At 51.1% G+C, this 20,376-nt stretch overlaps 1 protein-coding gene across 1 annotated transcript in view; it reads left to right on the top strand.

The window, feature by feature from the left end:
- sema6bb (sema domain, transmembrane domain (TM), and cytoplasmic domain, (semaphorin) 6Bb) overlaps nt 1-20,376 on the top strand; it is a gene marked incomplete at both ends in the record, with an annotated part of 39,422 nt that overhangs the window by 12,113 nt on the left and 6,933 nt on the right. The window contains 7 exon segments of the mRNA XM_079740069.1: nt 1,175-1,290; nt 1,293-1,305; nt 1,924-2,073; nt 4,661-4,840; nt 8,671-8,811; nt 9,651-9,728; nt 13,677-13,735. Coding sequence (XP_079596195.1) covers nt 1,175-1,290; nt 1,293-1,305; nt 1,924-2,073; nt 4,661-4,840; nt 8,671-8,811; nt 9,651-9,728; nt 13,677-13,735 — 737 coding nt within the window.

The following is a 20,376-nucleotide window of genomic DNA, read 5'->3' on the forward strand; positions in this document are numbered from 1 at the left end:
ACACACACACACATTCAAACACACACACATTCACACACAAGGCATCAGCCTGGTCATTAGTAGCGGGTACAGGGACGGTTCTATTCCCCGTCTGCGTGTCCGTCCACAGCCCTCTTCTCTGGGGGGGATGACAGTACACCGTGAAGCGTCGGTCTGACTGGGTTAGAGAGATGACTACAGGAGAGTGGGACTCAGGGACACCAAGACCCTGTTCATCTGTCCCTCCATCTGTCTGATGATGTGCTGTTGTTGCACATGTTTTTGTATGAGTGTGCGCATTGGTTAGTTCATTTGTGTGTGTGTGTGTGTGTGTGTGTGTGTGTGTGTGTGTGTTGGTGTGTGTCCCCCTCTGTCCAGCTGGCTTCATGTTTAGTTCAACGTCTCTGAGGTGTGAGGGCTTCTTCCTGGAACGTTCCGTGGGTTCATTTCCTTTACGACGATCTCCCGTTCCCAGCGGGAGGAGGAATCTTAAACGACTAATTTCCTGTTTCATTTTATATTCCAAGAAATCCCTGCCAGAATCTTTTCTAAATTTAATCTCCTCACTGCATCGGCTGCACATCTTCGTCTCTGTGCCAAGCTGACAGCCTCTGTCTCATTTACTCGCTGCTAATTCTGATTTGTATTCAAGAAAGTCACTGTCAAAGTATGCGCATTTCAAATCCAATTTCCAGTCTTTGCTATACGTCTCTCTGCGTCTTCTCCTTCACAGTGTCAGATACGACATCCTCCCCCTCGATTCCCTGGACACATTTCTCAGTATTCCCCACACACTCCTACCATACCAAAGAAGGCGACTACACACAGGAATCCAAGCTTTGAAGAATAGAAGGCTTTTATTGAACTATTTCACTCTCCAGACCTGTCACTCACTGATGTTATCTCTCTCCCCCTCTCTCCCTCTCTCCCTCTCTCGCCCTCTCTCCCTCTCTCACCCTCTCCCTCTCTCCCTCTCTCGCCCTCTCTCCTTCTCTCCCTCTCCCTCTCTCTCTTCTCTCGCCCTCTCTCCCTCTCTCACCCTCTCCCTCTCTCCCTCTCTCGCCCTCTCTCCTTCTCTCCCTCTCCCTCTCTCTCTCTCTCTCTCTCTCTCCCTCTCCCTCTCCCCCCCTCGCTCTCTCTCTCTCTCTCTCTCTCTCTCTCCTCTCTCTCTCTCTCTCTCTCTCACCCCCTGCAGTATCCCGGGGTCGGCGGTGTGTGCGTTTGACATGGAGCACCTGGCCGGCGTGTTCGAGGGCCGCTTCAAGGAGCAGAAGTCGCCGGAGTCGATCTGGACGCCGGTTCCAGACGAGCTCATCCAAAGCCGAGGTGCAGATGGTTGGGTTAGCGCGCGGCGCAGGCAAGCTCGCTGTGCTGCTAACGACCGCTGATTGATGAGAACACAGCGAGCAGGGTGGACTCATTAACAACAGGCCCCGCCCAGAGACACCTGTGTCCTGCCCTGCGACTCAAAGACTCTGCCAGGAATGAAGCCCCACCTCATTACTTATGATGATGAATCCTGGCTTTGTGTTGAGTCTCAGAGGTCCATCATGATCAGCTGAGCATTATCCTGGAGCTTAACAATGAGGAATTGTTTATATATTATCTATTTTTAAAGAGTGATTAACCATTTGCATGGAATTTGATTTTTTTGGATCATGTTGGTGAAGAACAGCATGATCCATGATGCTAAACAACGGTGTCCCCTTGAATGTCTTCCACAGGCCTGTGTTACAAACAATGGTGTCCCCTTGAACGTCTTCCACAGGCCTGTGTTACAAACAATGGTGTCCCCTTGAACGTCTTCCCCAGGCCTGTGTTATAAACAACGGTGTCCCCTTGAACGTCTTCCCCAGGCCCGTGTTATAAACAACGGTGTCCCCTTGAACGTCTTCCCCAGGCCCGTATTATAAACAACGGTGTCCCCTTGGTTGTCTTCCCCAGGCCCGGCGGCTGTGCTGTCCAAGGTACCCGCTTCAACTCCTCCAACGCCTTCCCAGACGAGATGCTGACCTTCGTGAAGACCCACCCCCTGATGGAGGAGGCTGTGGCCTCCCTCGGCCAGAGACCCTGGATCGTCCGGACGATGGTTCGGTCAGTCTCTCCACCACGCACACTCGCACGCGCACATGAACACCCGCAGACACACATATACACATATGCACGCTCGCACGCGCGCACTTATACACGCCGCATACACACCGCACACAAGCGCTGCACGCACACACATATACACACCATACGCACACGTGCACACACACACGTACATACATACACAGGCACGCACGCACACACACACACACACACACACACACACACACCACACACACACAAACACACACACACACACACACAGTTCTGAAAATAGAGGCGTTTGACTTTAGTGTGCCCCCAGGAGGCTGCAGCCGTTTTCTGTTGTATCTGTTGTGGTCTAGTCGGATGACACGCCCGTTTTACTATAGACAAACATCCCCATATGCTCACACACACACACACACACACACACACACACCCACGGCTCCCTTCCTCTGTTGTCCTCCTCTCTATCTGCCTCTTTATCTGCTGTATCCTCTGCATCCCGCTCCGACATGCGGGTCTGTGGAGCCGCTGGGAGATTACAGCCACGGCGACGTGTTGATGGAATACTAAACAGCCAGCAGACATTGTGCGTGTGTTTTCAGACGTCCGCTCTCACACACACCGGAGCGCGTGGTGGAGCCGTTGTTCAGCCACAGCCCCATTTACTTGACTGGCGTTATTAACGGCGGCGGCCGACGCCGTGATTAGTTTGTTATGTAAATGTGTTTTTGGGCAATACTTTTCTGCTCTGCGGAGTTCCATTTTGCTAAGACCAAAGACTCGCCGCGGTTTCAATTCAACAAAAGTCTAAAGCAATAAAAGACACGGGCTGAATAGATTTAAAAACAGATTGGTTGGATGATTGAAGAACTGGAAGGATGTGTGTCTGAGTCGAGGAAAAGAGTGGTGGAAACAGTCCAGCGTGGCAGCTGTTCATGCGTCGCGTTGTGTTTACCAGGCTCTTTAGGTCAGCTTACGAGGTTTAAGATAGTGATATGCATCCGGAAGGGTCAGCGATCTCACTGTACGATATGTGTTGCGTTTTTGTAAATAAAGCGTTTTTGTAACTTTTGGGATTTTGCTGTGGTTATATATTTAGAGTGGTGTATAAGTTGGTGTTTGGGTTCAACAGGTCTTGAAGTGAAAAGCGCCGGAGCAGAACAGAGCATACTAATGGATACAGACTATTGGCCACTACACTACACTATAATATATATATATATATATATATACACACACTAAACACTACACCAGGGGGGCCCAAAATGGCCAAAATGTAATCGTGGGGAGGCTCGTGGGCCAAAATTTTAATTTTTCAGTATATTTAGTCAAATATGTGGGAGGCGGCTGAACAGGATAGGAGCTCAACAGTGCCACCCTACCATGAATGTATCACAATGTTGTTCTAGGGTCAGGAATGGAAGTGCACCAATAAATAATATTCAATGAGAGCAAGCGCAGATTCCGAGCGCTGATGGCGGAAAACAATAATATATACAGTGGGTAAGGCGCGGGCCGAATAAAATTGGTCGCGGGCCAAGTTTGGCCCGCGGGCCCCAAATTGGGCAGACCTGATCTATACGCTATACACTACACTAGACAATATATATGCACTAAACACTACACTATACCATATATATATACACTAAACACTACACTATACTATATATACCATATATATACACTATACATTAGCTTCCACTAAGGTAGCATTTCTGATGCTTGCATGTTTTAGATTTGCGAGTCACATTTACGAGAATTCCTATTCTCACATGAATCAATTTTGTCCCCTGTCCCAAAAATGAACGATACAATCCAATCCAATGTTGGGAATACAGAACCCTGCGCATTAGAGCTGGCACAATGCATCACTACAACACCAATCTGGTGGTGGGACTTGAGAGGCGTTTTGGGATTCTGGATATTGGAATATTGTGATGTAATTGTTGCCTTGCGGAGTCAATAAGGATGCATTAGAGTTAAGAGATCCGATTCAGTGGTTTCATTACAGCATTGGGTCTGAGTGGAATGGAGAATACTTCCACATCATCATCGTGTTCATCACATCACATGACGTCCTCCATAATAGCGCCCATGATTACTGATGGAGGAGCAAACAGGAAGTCTGTCTGCGCCCGCACCGCAGTGGCCTCCAGTGTGTGTGTGTTGTTCTGTCATCCAGTGTGTGTGTGTTGTTCTGTCATCCAGTGTGTGTGTGTTGTTCTGTCATCCAGTGTGTGTGTGTTGTTCTGTCATCCAGTGTGTGTGTGTTGTTCTGTCATCCAGTGTGTGTGTGTTGTTCTGTCATCCAGTGTGTGTGTGTGTGTTGTTCTGTCATCCAGTGAGTGTGTGTCATTCTATCATCCAGTGTGTTTGTGTGTGCGTCTGTTGTTCTGTCATCCAGTGTTATAGTTAATGCCATTCAGTGCGTGTCTGTCTGTTTTAGGCTGATGTAATTCAGTGTCTGTCGTTGTGTGACGTCATGCAGCATGTGTGTGTGTGTGTATTTGTCATTGCCTCAACCAGTATGTATGTGTGTGTGTGTGTGTGTGTGTGTGTGTGTGTGTGTGTGTGTGTTTGTGTGTCTGTTGCGTTCCTGCAGGTACCAGCTCAACAAGATGGTGGTGGACTCTGAGGCGGGCCCCCACAGGAACCGCACCGTGCTATTCCTGGGCTCCAGCCGGGGCTCCATCCTCAAGTTCCTCATCGTGCCCAACCAGGACAACTCGGTGACCAGCAGCAACGTGTTCCTGGAGGAGCTGGAGGGCTACAACCCCGACAAGTAAGAGAGGGGGACCACCCCACAAGTAAGAGAGGGGTACCACCAGCTCACACCGATATGTCCTGTTATTCTACTTCCTTTAAGAATGCTTGATTCTGATTGGCTGGGAGGGGGGCATTAACTCGGCAGGTTGCCCGCTGACTGTCCGGTTGTACTTGCAGCTGACTGAGCACAGCGTCATCAAATAGTAGATCAATACGCTGCTTGTGTTTTTTTCTATCACAGAAATTTCAAACAGGTCCATTGTAAAAATAAACCTTGCTTTTAACCTTTTAAAAATGGACGAATTCATTGTCAAATTGTATGTATTTTGAGTAGGGAAGACAATTGAGGACTGGCTAAAGGGCGACGAGATATATATATATATTTAATAAGCATGCAGTACGAATGAGAAAAAGCATAATTATTAAAGTATTTTAATTGATTTATTATGTTGGCTAGCAAGAAGTAGAATAAACGGGATAATCAACTCTAGGCAGGGCAATAAACAGTTTAATATACCCGGCTCGTGGAAGGTAAACCGTCCACGAGCCGGGCATATCAAACTGTTTATTGGCCTGCCTCTCGGTGATTATCCCTTACTTAGTGTAGTGTAAAGCGTTGAGTGATGTCACACGCGTTCCAGATCACCCACTCCGTCTCCTCCTCCCACGTTAAATAAAACGTGTGCGTGAAGGTTCTGTATTTATTATTAAAGTCAACGCTCGCTACCCATTTTACTTCGTTTTAAAACAGGTTCTCTGCGGGAGTGAATCTTTCATTGCCTTGTTCAGCCCTTTCCAAGGCGTTGAGATGGAGTAGACCACGGCTGTCATTAAACCATGGAGCCCACAGGAGGGGCGCTACATCAGCCTCTTGTACGCGCGCTGGACGCGGGAATGTCTCAGTTTTAAGTGAATCTCTCTGGGGAACAGGCCGTTTCACGCAGCCGCCGTGAATGAAACATTGATTAACACGGCGGTCTTTATCAAATACATCACGCCATTTACACTAGGCAGACGTTTGGTTGTGAATAAGGGGCAAGGGGCACGTCATTAGCTGCTGTCTTGGGCAGGTCTCTGGTGTAAAAGGAGATGTGAGACCTTTTTTCGCAGAGATTGTATTGCAACGCAGTGCTCATGAAGTTACTATTGTCTGTTGAATATACGACTGACGTTTTATACTACGTACGTTTTCACGGGAGTCACTGTGCTGAATGACTCGCGGGCCTGACAGTACACCAGCCATTTAAACGAAGAAGGAGTTAGTTATTAGTTTTCCGACGCTAATTAGACACTTTTATAAAGCACACGTTGCTAAAGGCCGTTACTGGAGTGCTTAGCTATGCCCTTTGATCGCATAATCCACATTCAGAAACAAAGGAATATTGTTACCACACTGTCTCCACAACCTCTGAGGTTAATCCGCTTCTCTTGTTGGTTATTGTTATCGTGGTAAATCTGCTTCGCGTTGCACTGGGGAACAAGGGATTTTATTTGGTCGTTCACTTTATCCACCGGCTTCCCTAAACTAGGAGCAGAGAGTCAGGCATCTCGGAGGAGCGCTGGAGAGGATTGAAGCCGGTGGTTCAGAGATAATTTGGCGTGCGTGTTTTGCACAGAAGGAGGTCAGTGACAGTCACTTGCACTGAGCAGGCAGTGGGCCAATCAGCAAAGAGAGAGGAGCCATTGCATCACTTTCCTTCTTGGCCTGGAATCACAGACGCACACCACACACATTGGCTCGCGCGTACACACACCTACGCACAAACACTCAGACTCATTCTGTATGCATGCACCCCCCCCCCCCCCCCCCACACACACACACACACACACATACCCGTACATACACACATGCATACTCATACTTGCACACACACACACACAAAAAAAGCTTTCAAACACTGAAAAACACACACACACATGATATTGCACACACACACATACACACACACACACAGACACTCAGTGCCTCGCACGCACCCACACATCCACACACACACACACACACACACACACACACACACACACACACACACACACACACACACACACACACACACACACAAAGGACCTAAGGTCCTCTGCCCTGTAATGAACCCGGCTTCAATTGTCAGGAGCCTCACCATTTAGCACAGCAGCCATCTAACAGGGAATGCCACAGATAGCGATCACTACAGCCAAATTGGTTTGTGATTGGTTGGCTGCCATAATGAACCAGGAAATGACCCGACAGAGGCGCTCCATTTATGACCTCCGTACCTTCTACTCTTTTCCCCAGCTGTCTGCTCCTTATAACATTTCAATTTATGGTTCTCTGCCCCTCTGTCTTTGTCTCTCTGTCCCCGTCTCTCTCTCTCTCTCTCTCTCTCTCTCTCTCTCTCTCTCTCTCTCTCTCTCACTCACTCACTCCCTTCAAATTCAAAGAACTTTATTTTTCCCATGAGGGAACTTCATTTGTGGTCAGGCACATACAAACAAGACATACTTCAACAATAAATAGTTAGTAATCATGTACGAGTATAAATAAATTCTTAAAAGCTAAGAATTTTTTTATTCTCGTACATGATTACTAACTCTCTCTCTCTCTCTCTCTTTCTCTCTCTCTCTCTCTCTACTTCACTTTGTTGCTGTGTTTATTCATGCTTTTTTCTCATTATTTCCCCACATTGGTTGTAATAGTTGTTATTTTCGTTGCTCTCTCCCGCTCGCCTGCTTCCCAATTTGCGTCCCTAGTTGAGAGGAATGACTCAGGTTGAGATCCGGCAGGATGATGGAGTGTCCTTAAGAGCAGAGCCCCACTCCTCTCTCATTTTCCATAAGCCTCCCAGAAACAATGGCGCACGGCTGCACACGCACAAACAGCTGCCGGCGCAGGGTGGTGGTGGGACTGGAGAGACGAGGGCCAATTAGAACTGAGTCAGCTCCCCCCCCCCCCCACAGACCTCCGTGATCAGCAGAGTGTGGACGGGCCGGAAACCGCGGTGCTCTTAATTCTTCTTCTTCGTCGTCTGCTTCTGCCTCTTTCCCTTCAGCTTCCTCCTCCCCCCTCAACCTCGTTCTCCCCCCTCCTCTTCCTCCCCCTTTTCCAGCTCCTCCCCCACCTCTTCCTCCTCCTCCCCCATCTCCTCTTCCTCCTCCCCCATCTCCTCTTCCTCCTCCTCCCCCATCTCCTCTTCCTCCTCCCCCACCTCTTCCTCCTCCTCCCCCACCTCTTCCTCCTCCTCCCCCATCTCCTCTTCCTCCTCCTCCTCCCCCTCCTCCTCCTCCTCCCCCACCTCTTCCTCCTCCTCCTCCTCCCCCACCTCTTCTTCCTCCTCCTCCCCCTCCTCTTCCTCCTCCTCCTCCTCCCCCACCTCTTCCTCCTCCTCCTCCTCCCCCATCTCCTCCTCCTCCTCCCCCTCCTCTTCCTCCTCCTCCTCCTCCCCCACCTCTTCCTCCTCCTCCTCCTCCTCCACCTCCCCCTCCTCCTCCTCCTCCTCCTTCTCCTCCCCCACCTCTTCCTCCTCCTCCTCCTCCTCCTCCCCCTCCTCTTCCTCCTCCTCCTCCCCCTCCTCTTCCTCCTCCCCCTCCTCCTCCTCCTCCTCCTCCCCCTCTTCTTCCTCCTCCTCCTCCTCCTCCTCCCCCTCCTCTTCCTCCTCCTCCTCCTCCCCCCCTCCTCCTCCTATTCTTTCTCTGGGCCACCGTGATGGTTTTCTGAAGTTGCTGTATGAAGTTTTCAGCGAGGTCAATGCTGCAGGGTTTCACGACAAATGCATTCCCTTATGTTGTATTCCTTCCTCTGTGTGTGTGCGTGTGTGTGTGTGTGTGTGTCTGTGCGGTGTTCGGTGTGTGTGTGTGTGTGTCCTCCAGGTGTGGAGAGGACGGCCCCCAGGCCAAGCAGCTGCTGTCCCTCACGCTGGACAAGCAGAGCCACACTCTGCTGCTGGCGTTCCCGTCCTGCGTGGTCCGGGTCCCGGTGGCCCGCTGCCAGCTCTACTCCCGCTGCATGAAGTAAGTCCGGACCCCCGCCTGGACGCCCCCAATTGCCCCGGCTCACAGCGCTACCCCCCCCCCCCCCCCCAACAGGAGAGCTCAGTCACCGCCCGTCCCGTGGCCTTCGTGCACTGAGTCCCGCCCAGCTACCACAACAGACAGACACACAACAACACACAGCAGCACCGACAGCTAACTGGCGTTATCTAAAACCCATTCCGTGCGACGTCTCTTATCAGACGCGTCCGTCACCCCGTCGCCGTCTGGGCGCTTCATCCACTCGACAAATGAGTTTCCTTCGGATATCTTCGAAACAATAGGGAGGAGGCGGGAAACGCGCCATAACTCTTTCCCTCGCTGCCGGGGCCCCGTGCCGTCTCCCCCTAAACGTTCGACGGTCCCATTGTAGGACTGACTGGATCCAAGTTCACACGGAACCCGTTTAAGATCCCCACATATTCATACCCCAACAGCACATTCAGTCGTGACTGCAACTGCGACAATCTCCCGTCGTCCCGTGGGTGTGAATGTGTGGTAGTGAGTGGCGGACCGGTGTTTGGTGATAAGTGATGTGTCAACACTGATCTCTGATTGACACCGAGCGTCACGAGGACGTGAATGCCAACTATCTACGATCGTTGATGTGGATATTCACAGGCATTAGGGTTATGTGGACAATCATCAGACACACGCACACGCACACTCACAAACACGCACACGCATACACACGCACACACACACACACACTCACCCATGAACACGACAGACACGTACCTGCAAACAAGCATGCAGACATACAGACACACACTGACTCTCTATGTGTGTGTGTGTGTGTGTGTGTGTGTGTGTTTCTGCAGGAACTGCATTGCCTCCCGGGACCCCTACTGCGGCTGGACCCGAGGCAGCACCTGCTCCTTCCTCCGGCCCGGGACCAGGTGAGACCTCCCCCCTGCTCCTCCTCCTGCCTGTCTGTCTGTCTGTCTGTCTGTCTGTATGTCTCCTCCTCCTGCCTGTCTGTCTGTCTGTCTGTCTGTCTCCTCCTCCTGCCTGTCTGTATGTCTGTCTGTCTGTCTGTCTGTATGTCTCCTCCTCCTGCCTGTCTGTCTGTCTGTCTGTCTGTCTCCTCCTCCTGCCTGTCTGTATGTCTGTCTGTCTGTCTGTCTGTCTGTCTGTCTGTCTGTCTCCTCCTCCTGCCTGTCTGTCTGTCTGTCTGTCTGTCTGTCTGTCTGTTTCCTCCTGCCTGTCTGTCTGTCTGTCCGTCTGTCTGTCCGTCTGTCTGTCTGTCTGTCTGTCTGTCTGGCTCCTCCTCCTGCCTGTCTTTCTGTCTCCTCCTCCTCCTGTCTGTCTGTCTGTCTCTCTGTCTGTCTGTCTGTCTGTCTGTCTGTCTGTCTGGCTCCTCCTCCTGCCTGTCTTTCTGTCTCCTCCTCCTCCTGTCTGTCTGTCTGTCTCTCTGTCTGTCTGTCTGTCTGTCTGTCTGTCTGTACGGCGCTCTCTTCGCTGTCCGTTTTTCGTCTGTAACTACCGATGACTCCGTTACGAGCGGTTCTGTGGTGGGCGGCTACAGCCCGCCTGGTGGACACCCCCTCTCGGTGACCCGGTCTTCGCCTTGTCTGGAAGTGTTTAGCGCTGACCGGGGCTGTGAGGTCCCGCGGTCGACCATCTGTCCTCAGCCACCCTGGCTGACGCCGCCCCCCCCCCCCCCACAGGGCCCTCTTTGTACCGCCATCGATTCAGGATGTCGGCGGATGATGTCGTTAAATAATGCGGAGTGCTTCACCGTCATTATCGCCAATTAATGACGACTTCCTCTGCTGCTGTCTCGTCGCGGTGCGAGGGGCGCAGGTGGGATTTGATCGGGCTCTTGTTTGTGGACAGGATAGTGTGTCAGTGTGTTGGGGCCTGTGTGTGTGTGTGTGTGTGTGCACGTGTGCGTGTGTGTGTGTGTGTCTGTGTGTGTGTTTGTGAGTGTGTGTCTGTGAGTGTTTTTGTATTTGTGTGTGAGTGCATGTGAGTGTGTTTGTACGTGTGTGTGTGTCTGTGTGTGTGTGTGGGTGTGTGTGTTTGTGAGTGTGTGGGTGGATGCCTTTTTGTGTGGGTGTGTAAGTGTGTTTATGTGAGTGTGTTCGTACGTGTGTGTTCCTATGCATGATTATGTGTTATGTCTGTACGTGTTTGTGTGTGTGTGTGTGTGTGTGTGTGTCTGTGTGTGTGTATACGTGTGTACGTGTTTGTGTGTCTGCCCTTGCCGGACTCTTACCCTTGTCCCCGCTGTCTGTCTGTCTGTCTGTCTGTCTGTCTCTGTAAGCTCCTTCTCCTCTCTCCACTCCCATCAAGGGAAATCAAATCTCTCTTTAGTCAGGCTTCTGATTGAGTTAAGTGTTCAAACACAGGTATAGTGCCAGCTGAACACACAGCAGCAGCCTAAAGACAGGCCTGGGCTGCCCACTTATGCAATTAAGGGCCTCTGTGTCAGAGGCGTGATCTGATTTGCCAAGGGCGGTCAACTCGCCGTTGATTTGCATTGTGACGCTCTGGATCTCATTGAGGGAATGTATGTTGTTAATGTGACGGTTGTTTACCAACCTATTACTGGTGGAGATCACGGTGTCGGTGGTTTCCATTAACCACCATTAGAACTCCATCGATTGCATTCATAAACTTGTGACAATAATAACGATGAAATGATGTGTTATTGTTGTGCGCTCTCCTCGTTTTGTTAGAACGCAGCTGTTGTTTTCTTAACACCTTTATAATTATGTCAGGGGCTTTGATTAACACCGTTAATACCTTGTTCACTTGCATGTGCGTACAGTTTATGCACACAGTATGTTTTAGAACCCTTTGAATAGGGGAGGCCCATTCCGTTCTACTGTACTTTAGGGTGCTGCTGCGTTCACACCAGTACGCCCCGTCTGTGTGAGTCAGCCAGCGTTACACCAGCCCTTACTCTTAATCAGACGACTCCTGCAGTTCGTTCACAACGTCGTCGTCCGACTCGTTCCTCAAAGTCGTCTCTGGGCCGTGCACACGGTGGTGTTGGCTGCGCACCGCGAGTCCTTTAACTGATTACCAAACGAAACGTAGACAGAGACTTTGTCCTGGGAAACTTTCACAATAAAAGCCTGCGGCAAATTCAATTTCTACTCTCTGGAAGGAAATTGCTTGACGATTGATATTTGATGGGAAGTTGAAACCATTTAGAACGTTTCCTCGCCTGTTTTGTTCGCCATTTGTTTCTATAAATAGCAGATCTATTGCGCTTTTTTCTTTGGGTTGCTTTGTAGTCAACAAACAGAAGAGGGGCAATCAACCCAAGAACAATCAGATAGCATTGTGTCTATATAATCAAATACAATCGGCCATCCAGCACAGCACATCCGTTTACATGCAGATCATTTTGGATGATCATTTACAGTGCCGTTGAGTGAGGGTTGTGAACACACCGTGTTCCTGGGGGCGAGGGGAGTCATGTGCTGCACATGTTTCCCGCCCACATAGCTGGGGATGTAGAGCTGGTTAGTGTACATGTGATACGAACGGCTTGAAGCACATACTCCATCCTCACAGTCTAACTGGAGAGTCGTGTGTTCACGCTAATTAGGGGAACTATGAGCAGTGTAGCCCGGGGAACGTATGAAGGCTTACCCCGCATGGCTCACATCATCATCATCTTGGCAGATGAAATCAAAGCCAAACCTTTCTATTAGCAGAACCTTTTTAAGGTAAATGCCAGTTAAGGCTAATGAAAGGAGCCGCCGATACCTCTGGGTAATGTTAGCTTCTCCGGGTTAACCCCAGACTTTTGGAGCTATAAAAGCACAGAGTTTCTGCTCCGTGTAAAATCCTGTTCAGCAAATTGGTGTTGCCATGTTGACCTGAGATGCCAAAAGCGTTTTCTTGTGATTCGATTGGCCTGATGTACAGGAGGGGCGTGGTTTAGAAGCGATGCAGTGTGGGGGAGGTTATCACACAATGTACGATGAACAGCATATGTGTTAAAGTTACTTTTGGAAAAACGCCAAAACCATGTTTAAAAGTTAGTTCAAAAGTTGAATGTTTTCCTCTCTGATGACAACGATGCACAGCTGATATGAAGGTACTTCACACATCCTCCGATGGTTATTTAAGGAACTGTAGAGGCTCTTGACTGGACAGTAATTGCATTTCAGGGTTGTTTTTCAGAAACTGTTAATTAGGAATATATACTGTGGCATCGCAGAGTCAAGGACCCTCTTCGACTTAATAGCAGACGTTTCCTCTGATGTCATGGCTTTAATGCAGACCTTTTCGTGGACACACACACACACACATTGATACCTTCTCTGTAATAACTTAGTGCTGCCTTTCCGATGACGTTTGAGTGTTCTCTGGGTTCCTTCTGGGTTCTAAGGGTCTGCTCCCCGACTGTGTTTCTCATTTCCTCTCCGCTCCCCTCATTCAGACACATGTTTTCCGGCCAGGGGAGACTGACGATTTTTCCAGGGTTTCTTGTCACTTCATATAGGAAATGAGCCCCAGGATAAAGATCTGTGAAACCTGCTTTTACGCGTCAAAACATGCCTTAAAATAACGATGAGAGAGGGGCCCTCTTTTATGATGTCTGGAATACATATGTTTTCATAAATAAAACTGTAGAAATGTCCCCCCATGTTGAACAAGGATGCATTAATTCGCGGTTATTCCCATTAAAGCACCGGCCACAGGTGTTCTCTCCTTGTTTTCACCCACTCCGGCCGCTGTTGGATATCCAGCGCCGGATAACCAGCGCCGGATACGTCACCCCAGGGTGCCAGGCTCTATAAGCCGCCAGCACCCCAGGTTGCTGGCGGCTATATAAGGCTCTATAAGCGTCTGAGTAACGGTCTGTCTCCTCCCGCCCACAGACTGCCCTTCGACCAGGACATCGACCACGGCAGCGTGAACCACCTGGGTGACTGTGATGGTAAGTCTCTTTGTGTGCATTTGTGATCGTTTGTGTGTATGTGTGTGTGTGTCAGTGTGTGTGTGTGTGTGTGTGTGTGTGTGTGTGTGTGTGTGTGTGTTGTGATCGTGATTGTGTTTTTTATTTTCATTTCTGTGTGTATTCAGCCCTCATTAGACGGCCCTGGACTTTCTTGTTACTGCGCGGGTACTTGTATGAATATTTCTCTCTGAGGAAAAGTCTGTGTGATGCGGTGAGACAAAGGAAGGCCTTTGGTATTCCGGGGGGTGTTTCAACAGTACGTTCCGGGGAAAAACCCAAAGTCAATAGATTGACAATGCAGCTCAGTCGGAACGATGTGCAGGTGGTTTTCCTCCTTCCTTCCACCAAGCCGCCAAGAAGACTCTTACCCTGTCTGTTTGGCAGTCTGTGTATGTGTGGGGTAACCTGGTATTCTTTGCCTGGATTGGATCGAACGTTGTACTTTGTGAACTCCACTGGTCCACTGAACCCGTTTGGAGGATTAGAGTGAAAAAGGTTGCTCCCTGTGGTCCGTTGAGCAAGTTCTGCATGTGCATTTTCTGGTATTTTGGGGATGTTTCTGCTGAGCATACAGCTGGCTAATTATATTCATCTCCGGTCTTGAGCTCCCCTTGATGTGTCTTTCATTCTCTCTTTTTTATCTCTCCCCCTCGCACTCTCGTTCTCGTGCTGTCATTACAAAAAACTGTGGCACATCACAGCCGAGCGAAAAGCAGCAGATCTGTGGTCCTGAATCGCAGCGGCAGCAGCATCACCACCGCCTCTCCCAGGGCTGCTCGGCTTTGATCAGAGCACACATCCCGACGAGGCATTCGCCCAAATTAATCCTCTGCCTACGCAAGTTCCCCAAGTTGGCTCCGCGCAGAACAGATCAACATTACATAACGGGCCGATGCCGTGGTTCCTCCCTCCCCCTACTCCCCCTGGTTTTCCCGTCTCCATCGGTGGTCTGTTCTGATGCTTCCCCCCCTCCCCCCCTCCCCCCTAGGCCCACTTCTCACCCCCTACATGGTGGAGTATTTTCCCAGCTTTGCTCCAAGCCAACAGCTCTCCTCAGCAACGCCCCCGCCCCCTCCACTCGTCGCAGTGTGAAGGGAATGTCCCGGAACACAGCGTTGTGTTGAAGGAGAGCCAATAGGGCCGTTCTCGCGTGGCTGAGGATGATTCTCATTTGAACGGGCGGTTGATGTCTGACAGGGAGGCCTGTCTGCTTCAGTCTGCAGGTGCGGAGTTCATTCGTGTGTTTGTTTGCCGCGGGAAGATTGGACGGTGCATTCCAGCGTTGCGAGGTCAGGGGGTCAGGGCTGGGGCGTGAATGAGTACGCCGCATCTGTCCGGTAATCTGTCCATCAATAGCAGTTCAGCCGTGGGTCAGACCTCGGATGTGGCTGAATTGGCAGGCGTCAGTGGAGGATTTCTGCCTCTGCTCAAATCGTTCCTGGGATCCCTGATCATACTTATCGATGATTTTCCCTTTTCACACGCTTCAAGCTGACCTCGAGACAGAAGACATAAAGACTTTATCTTTTAGCCATTGCCTTTGTGGCCAAAGCTCTCTCATTTGGCGCCCTGGATCATTAAGTCCCTGAATTTGATAATGGTCTGGGTTTAGGGCGCATTGTGGAGCTGAACTCTGGCAGGCGGAGGTTGGTGGTGTGGTCGGGAGGTCGGGGGATGTGGTTGGGGTGGTTTTGTGGTGTGTTCGGGTGGTGCTTTCACCAGAGGAGCCGATAGCGCCGGCTGGGACGTCTCCTGTGACATCAGGAGACTGCGAGCCAAACGGCAGCCGGCTGCCAACACGCCGGGCGCCGCTTTGTCCCGTGACGTACGGGTGAACCTTTAGCGCTCAGCGTCTCCTATTGACGGTGTCTCTCTGTTACCGCTCTTTGTCGCCGATACGGCTGCCTTTATCGTTTACTTATTCTTTTGAATTTTCTGACGAGGGTCGCCAGCGTTTATTCGCCGTGCCCAGCAGACACACGTCTGCTCCCGGGCCGTCTGCGGCCTGAACGGAGGCGGAGAACGGAGACGAGAGGAGGAGAGGGGGAAGGAGGCGGGGCGTGGCAGGCTTGTTGTGACAGTCTGTCAGGGACACACTCGGATCTGGAAACATTTGCAACGGGATGGCCTTTATCCCCGCGTCATTCTGTCACACGTTCGCCTTAACTTCAATCATCCCCCCCGCCTCTATCTGTCCCCGCCATCCTTATCGGCAGGCTGACATTCTCTCTGCTTTCTCTTCCTCTTTTCCTCTGTTTTTTTCTCAGTCTCCCCACACGTGAGCCAAATAAACACACACATAGAAACGTTTATGGTTAAGGGCTCGGCTGTTTGTGCGCTATTTATGAAGTTCCTCCTCTGTCTTTGCACGGGAGATGGGAGGACAGATTGCATTTCTTTAGGGAGATTATGTTCCTATCTGCTTGAAGGAGAATACAGAGAAGGAAGCGAGCTCCCAGAATACGAGGGCATAAACAGGGGTGGGAATGTAGAGCAGCGAAAGGCGTTAAGAAGAGCCTCCCAGGTGGAACTTATCCCCGCTGCTGAAGAGATCCAGAGAACCATTACCTGCTGCTGTGAAAGTAATGATTCTTACCATCTCCACACACTCACGCAAATGCACACACGCACATGCACAGACGGACTGACACACAGACACATGCACAGAAACACACACAGAAACACACACAAGGAACTCACGCACCACCCACTCACCCACTCATACAGACACGCAAAAAGCGACGCACATGCACACACCCACACATACTGACACATTCACTCACACACACGCACAAACACTTGCTCAGTCACTCACTCGCTGACACGCACAGATACACACACACACACACACGCACACGCACGCACACACACGCACGCACGCACGCACGCACGCACGCACGCACGCACGCACGCACGCACACACGCACGCACGCACACACACACACACACACACACACACACGCACGCACAGACACTACCTCGCTACCGGTCCCAGGCTGTGCCTCCCAGTGGTCATGCCTCAGAGGGAGATGGATAGGGGGGCTCATAGAGCCCAGGTAACTGTCTCTCTCCACCCCAGGGGAGCAGCTGCTGGGGGAGGAGAATCGATTCTCTCCTCTCCTGGCTGACGGTCGTCACACAGACAGAAGGGAGGAGCCTATGAGGGGACTGGGAATGGGAGGAGATCCAGAGAGCAGCAGGTCTGACGGAGCAACTCTCTTGATGAAATAAATATGCTTGCGTCCTCCTTGTGAAATATTAATTCATTACTGCATAGTAATACTGCATATCATTTTTTTCGACGGTTTTGAGTTGACTGTACCAGTGTGTGTGCGCGTGTAGCCACTTGTGTGCGTGCGTGTGTGTGTGTGTGTATGTGTATTTATTGTGGCTCTAGAAGCAAGGTTTTTGACCACTAATGCACCGCTGGGTTCCCCCAGTGAATGCGGCTCAGCGACTGTGACCGAGTGCAGCTGGATCTGCGCCACAGCCCGACTCCTAATGACGTTTGAGGCGCACACACTCCCCTGCACGCCTCTGTGAAATAGGACCTGTGTGTTTGCATGCGTGCGTGTTGTGTGTGTGTGTGTGTGTGTGTGTGTGTGTGTGTGTGTGTGTGTGTGTGTGTGTGTCAAGGCGGGCGTGTGGCACTTGTGTATGTGTGTGTGTGTGTGTGTGTATGTGTGTGTGTGTGTGTGTGTGTGTGTCAAGGCGGGCGTGTGGCACTTGTGTATGTGTGTGTGTTTGTGTGTGAGGGCATTTGGGCTGGCGTGTGCATTTTGTGTGTGTGTGTGTGTGTGTGTGTGTGTGTGTGTGTGTGTGTGTGTGTCTGATTCGGTGTGGGTTTCACCAGGCGTCTGGAGGTGTCAGATCCACTTACGGCGTGCTATTGTGTCATTGTGTTGTTGTGTTATTGTGTTACTGCGACATGTTGACTGTATGGATTTGGGGTCCCCTGGGTCGTGACCCCGGGGCCGGCCGTGGGATCCGCTACACCGTGAACACACCGTCGGTCCCCACGGCGCGGCCGCTAGCCCTCCCATCAGGGACCCGGTAGCCCCCCAGCGTCAGGGCGCGCTGCTCGGTGCGACGGGGGCTCCGCTGAACCGGTCCAGTCTGGTGGAAACAGTCTGGGCCGGGCGACTGATGGCCCCCGCAGGAAGAGCGCTCCCGGGGGCACTTGGGGGCCGTTCAGGGGCCGCTGAGGTTTGTTTTGGTGTCTCTAAACGGGGGGCGGCAGGGGGGTTATGGGAAACCAGGGAAATGGTGTTTTCTCAGAAAGCTCATCAGCGAACATCAACTCTTGAGAGCCATCGTTAGAGCGGTGGTAGTGTTGATGGAGTCGGGGGGGGGGGGGGGGGGGGGGGGGGGCGGGGGGGAGTGCGAGACGTGTCGTACTACACCGCGCTCTCTTGTGGATTCAACGGCACGTTGCTCTCTCTCTTCTCTCCATCGTCTGACACCGTTTGATGAGGACGACCGCACAGCATCACACACCACACACCCCCTCCCCCCCCCCCCCCCCCCCCCACGCTACATCGACTGGAACCAAACGGCTACACAGGAAGAAAAGAAAAGAAAAGCAACGGACAAACACGTCCGTGCACACTCTCTCTCCACTCCCCCAATTTGCCATGGAGCACTCTCAACCGTAATGACACAGCGAGTGCGATGGAGCAACAGATGGGAGCAATTACGGGCCTGTGAAAATATTTCCAGAAGAAAGGCCATGTTTTGACTGGCAGAACAGCGGGTTGCAATTACGCCGTAATTAAGGTCCACAGAAACATCAGTGCAGCCATCGGGAGAACGGATATCGCCGCGTTAAGGCGGGAAGACAATCGACGCGATCCGAGGACTCACTCTCTCACTCTTCTCTCCCTCTTCACCCTCTTATCCATCGATCGCCTTCTGGGTTTTTATTTGTTGTTTATTTTATGCGTCTTTCTTCCTCTGAGAGGGATGTCGTTGGCGCGTTGGAGGTTCCTTGCTCGGGTGTAACAGGCTTGTAATCGCTGAGGTCGGGAGCAGGGCTCTTGTTGGGTGGACGGACCTCACGGGGGGGATTACAAAGCTTGTGATTGCCGCACTGTTGCTAAATTGGTTTCTGGATAAGGCCCTGTTTACATCGGGGTGAACTACAGGTTCCAGGCGTTTCGCCCGGATACTGAGATGACATCAGTGTGTTGGGCGGCGCTCAGGTGGCAGGGCGTCGACAACAGTGATTATATTCGTCTCGGAGACGACGCGGCCAATCAGAGGTCACGGCGAATCAGGGGGCTGGGGCTAAAGGAGCGTGGCAAGTTCAACCGGCGAGCCATCACAGACCTCAGTGAATCAAAGCCAGACAGACGCGCGTAATGGTTTTGGGTTTGGAAATAGCCGTGATTTGCTTGTCTGATTGCGGCAATAGACCAAAAAAAAAAAGACTCAAATTCAGTTCACTTTAAGCCTGAGTTACAGCGGAAAGCTTTTTGAGAGGCTGATGATAAATGCGATTCCTTCTGACGATGCGTGAAAAATTGTTTCGCAAGGGAGAGAGAGAGAGAGATAAAACGAGGTGGGGAGAGGAATGCAGAAAAAGACGGAAAAGTTGAGCATGCAACAGATGTTTGTCTGATAGCAGCTCTTGTTCCAGAGGGAGAGAGTAACCTTGACACAGGGGCTGTCTCCCTCTTCCCCTCCTCTCTGTCTTATGTCACTTTTTTGCATTTGACGTCAAGGACAGAGAGTGGCGAGGAGAGGAGTTGAAAGGGAGAAGGGCTGAGTGGGAGAAGAGCTTTGATTAGCTTGAATCAGGTCAAGAGGAGGTGGCGTCTCTTTCCATCCCGACAAGCCAAGTCGTGATTCACACATCTGTTCTCAGAGGGCCTGAGGTACCGGAGATCTCCACAGTGCTCTCCGGCCCCTTCTCAAGCTGTTCTATCTCTGGAAGCAAAGCCCCCTTTTGAGGGCTTACATGTCTATATTTTAAACCTCCTAAACGGACTCTGCTGTGTGTTGGCCGTTTAAACGGCTCACCTTTTACTTCTTCTGATGCTGAGTGTACGACCCAATACCTTCAGCAACCTGTTCAGAGTTCAGCTAGACTCTGTATAGCCCCCCCCTCCCACCCTTCCTACTTATGTTGTACGTCCTGTCACTTAATGTACGCACTTATTTTACGTCGTTCTCAGTTATAGTACTTAGCTGTGTAGCATCTTTTTCTAGCTATCTTTGTTGTGTACGGGGAATGGGTTAACCTAACAATTGTGAGTGCTCGGCACTTGGTTCTATGAACATCCTTACTGTACCGACAGAGATATATATTGTTGTTTCACCTCCTCTGACAAATGCACTTTGTCAGAAAGTGTCACTTAGGATAAAAGCGTCTGCTTTTAACGCCCTGAATGTTCACGTGAACACACGTGAAAGAGCGCTGGGTGGAGGCAGTGGTGGTCGGCCCGTCCGTCTGTCTGTCCGCCGGTCCCACCGTCGGGTTGTACTGCGGTGTGTTCCTGGTTTCCACCGGCCGCCCGGCTGGCAGCCATGTTGTGTTTGTTGATAAGCCTCAGCTTTACAAAGCCCTTCCATGCCCCGATCAGCCGGGGGGGTCTGTCGCTGGGCTCCATCTCCCCGGT

The sequence above is a fragment of the Pollachius pollachius genome, assembly GCF_949987615.1.
Source record: "Pollachius pollachius genome assembly, chromosome: 7".
In the NCBI taxonomy this organism is placed as follows: Eukaryota; Metazoa; Chordata; class Actinopteri; order Gadiformes; family Gadidae; genus Pollachius; species Pollachius pollachius.